This window comes from Corvus kubaryi, unplaced genomic scaffold, assembly GCF_017639235.1.
Source record: "Corvus kubaryi isolate FWS band 111438036 unplaced genomic scaffold, C.kubaryi_AGA036_p1.0 36967, whole genome shotgun sequence".
NCBI classification, from domain to species: Eukaryota; Metazoa; Chordata; class Aves; order Passeriformes; family Corvidae; genus Corvus; species Corvus kubaryi.
In genome coordinates this window covers 119,156-121,144 of record NW_024580996.1, presented here as the reverse complement: position 1 = coordinate 121,144, position 1,989 = coordinate 119,156, and the positions used below count along the sequence as shown (strand labels likewise).

Here is a 1,989-nt window from a genome sequence, read left to right as displayed (position 1 = left end):
AAATGTGGGAATTTCTGAGGCAGAAATGTGGGAATTCCTGAGGGGGGAAATGTGGAATTTCTGAGGGGGGGAACGTGGAATTCCTGAGGGGGAAAACATGGAATTCCTGATGGGGGAAATGTAGGATTCCTGAGGGGAAAAACATGGGAAATCCTGAGGGGGAAATGTGGAATTCCTGAGGCAGAAATGTGGGAATTCCTGAGGGAGAAACATGGAATTCCTGAGGTGGGAAATGTGGGATTCCTGATGGAGGAAAAATTCCTGATGGGGTAAATGTGGGATTCCTGAGGGGGGAAACATGGAATTCCAGAGGAAGAAATACGGGATTTCTGAGGGGGAAACGTGGAATTCCTGATGGGGGAAATGTGGGATTCCTGAGGGGAAAAAAGTGGGATTTTACCTTTAAAGGTGATACAAACGGGGACCACCTGTGAGGGACGGTTCCGAGCCATAATTCCCGTTATTCCCGAGGGTTTGATCCCGATTTTCCGTGTTTTCCCTGGCAGATGGCCGCCTACTTCACGCACTCCAACCTGCAGCCCGTGCACATGATCCTGGTGCTCCGCACCGCCCTCAACCTCTTCTTCAAACTCAAGAACTTCAAGAGCGCCGCCACCTTCGCCCGGCGCCTGCTCGAGCTCGGCCCCAAGCCCGAGGTGGCCCAGCAGGTGAGGCCCCAAATGGCCCCAAATGGCCCCGTCCCCAAACCCAGCAGGTGAGGCCCCCAAATGGCCCCAAATGGCCCCGTCCCCAAACCCAGCAGGTGAGACCCCAAATAGCCCTGTCCCCAAATGGCCCCGTCCCCAAACCCAGCAGGTGAGACCCCAAATGGCCCCATCCCCAAACCCAGCAGGTCAGTCCCCAAATAGCCCTGTCCCCAAATGGCCCCGTCCCCAAACCCAGCAGGTGAGGACCCCAGTGTCCCTGTCCCCAACCCCAAGGTGGCCCAGCAGCTGAGGCCCTCAGGTGTGGAACCCCTTTTTGGGGTGTGACCCCTTTTTGGGGTGTCCCTTGTTCCCAAACCCAAGCTAAAGCCCTCAGGTATGGAACACCCCCTGTGACCACTTTTTGGGGTGTCCTTGTCCCCAAACCTGAGGTGGCCCAGCAGCTGAGGCCCTCAGGTGTGGAACCTCTGCTGTACCCCTTTTTGGGGTGTCCCTTGTCCCCAGACCCCAGCTAAAGCCCTCAGGTGTGACACCCCTGCTGTGACCCCTTTTTGGGGTGTCCCTTGTCCCCAGACCCCAGCTAAAGCCCTCAGGTGTGGCACCCCTGCTGTGACCCCATTTTTGGGGTGTCCCCATCCGCCGTGCTCACGGTGGTGATGTTTTCCAGACACGGAAGATCCTGTCAGCCTGCGAGAAGAACCCCAGCGACAGCCACCAGCTCAACTATGACCAGCACAACCCCTTCGACATCTGCGCCGCCTCCTACCGCCCCATTTACCGCGGGAAACCCCTGGAAAAGTGTCCCCTCAGCGGGGCCTGCTACAGCCCCGAGTTCCGCGGGCAGATCTGCCGCGTCACCACGGTGAGGGGGACACGGATCCCGTGGGGTTGCCCTCGGGATTTCCACTGGGAATCACATCCCGCTGATTTGTGTGGGGTTGGAGGGTTTATAGGGTGGGAAAATCTGGGGTTTGGAGGGGCCAGTGTTGGATTCCAGAGAGGATTTGGGGTCTTTCCCATGAGGAGGGGCTGTGGGAGTTCAGACTGCTTGGTGTGGAGAATCTGAGGGGGAAACTCGTCCATCCATGGAAATATCTCCAATATCCATGGAAATATCAGAGATCTGTAGAAATATCTCCAATGTCTATGAAAATTTGTCAAAGATCTATAGAAATATCCTCAATATCCCCACAAATTTCTCCTCTGAGGGGGGATCTCATCCATCCATGGAAATACCTCAAATAGCACCACAAACCTCTCCAACATCCCCACAAATCCCTCAGATTCCCACCCAAATCCCTCAGATTCCCACCCAAATCCCTCA

General features: G+C 55.8%; 1 protein-coding gene across 1 annotated transcript in view; it reads left to right on the top strand.

Annotated features, from left to right (window-relative positions):
* Nucleotides 1–1,989, top strand: part of COPA (COPI coat complex subunit alpha) — a 10,602-nt gene that overhangs the window by 7,783 nt on the left and 830 nt on the right. Inside the window, exons 14-15 of the mRNA XM_042020411.1 lie at nt 507–668; nt 1,333–1,527. Coding sequence (XP_041876345.1) covers nt 507–668; nt 1,333–1,527 — 357 coding nt within the window. The remainder of the gene's footprint in view (nt 1–506; nt 669–1,332; nt 1,528–1,989) is intronic.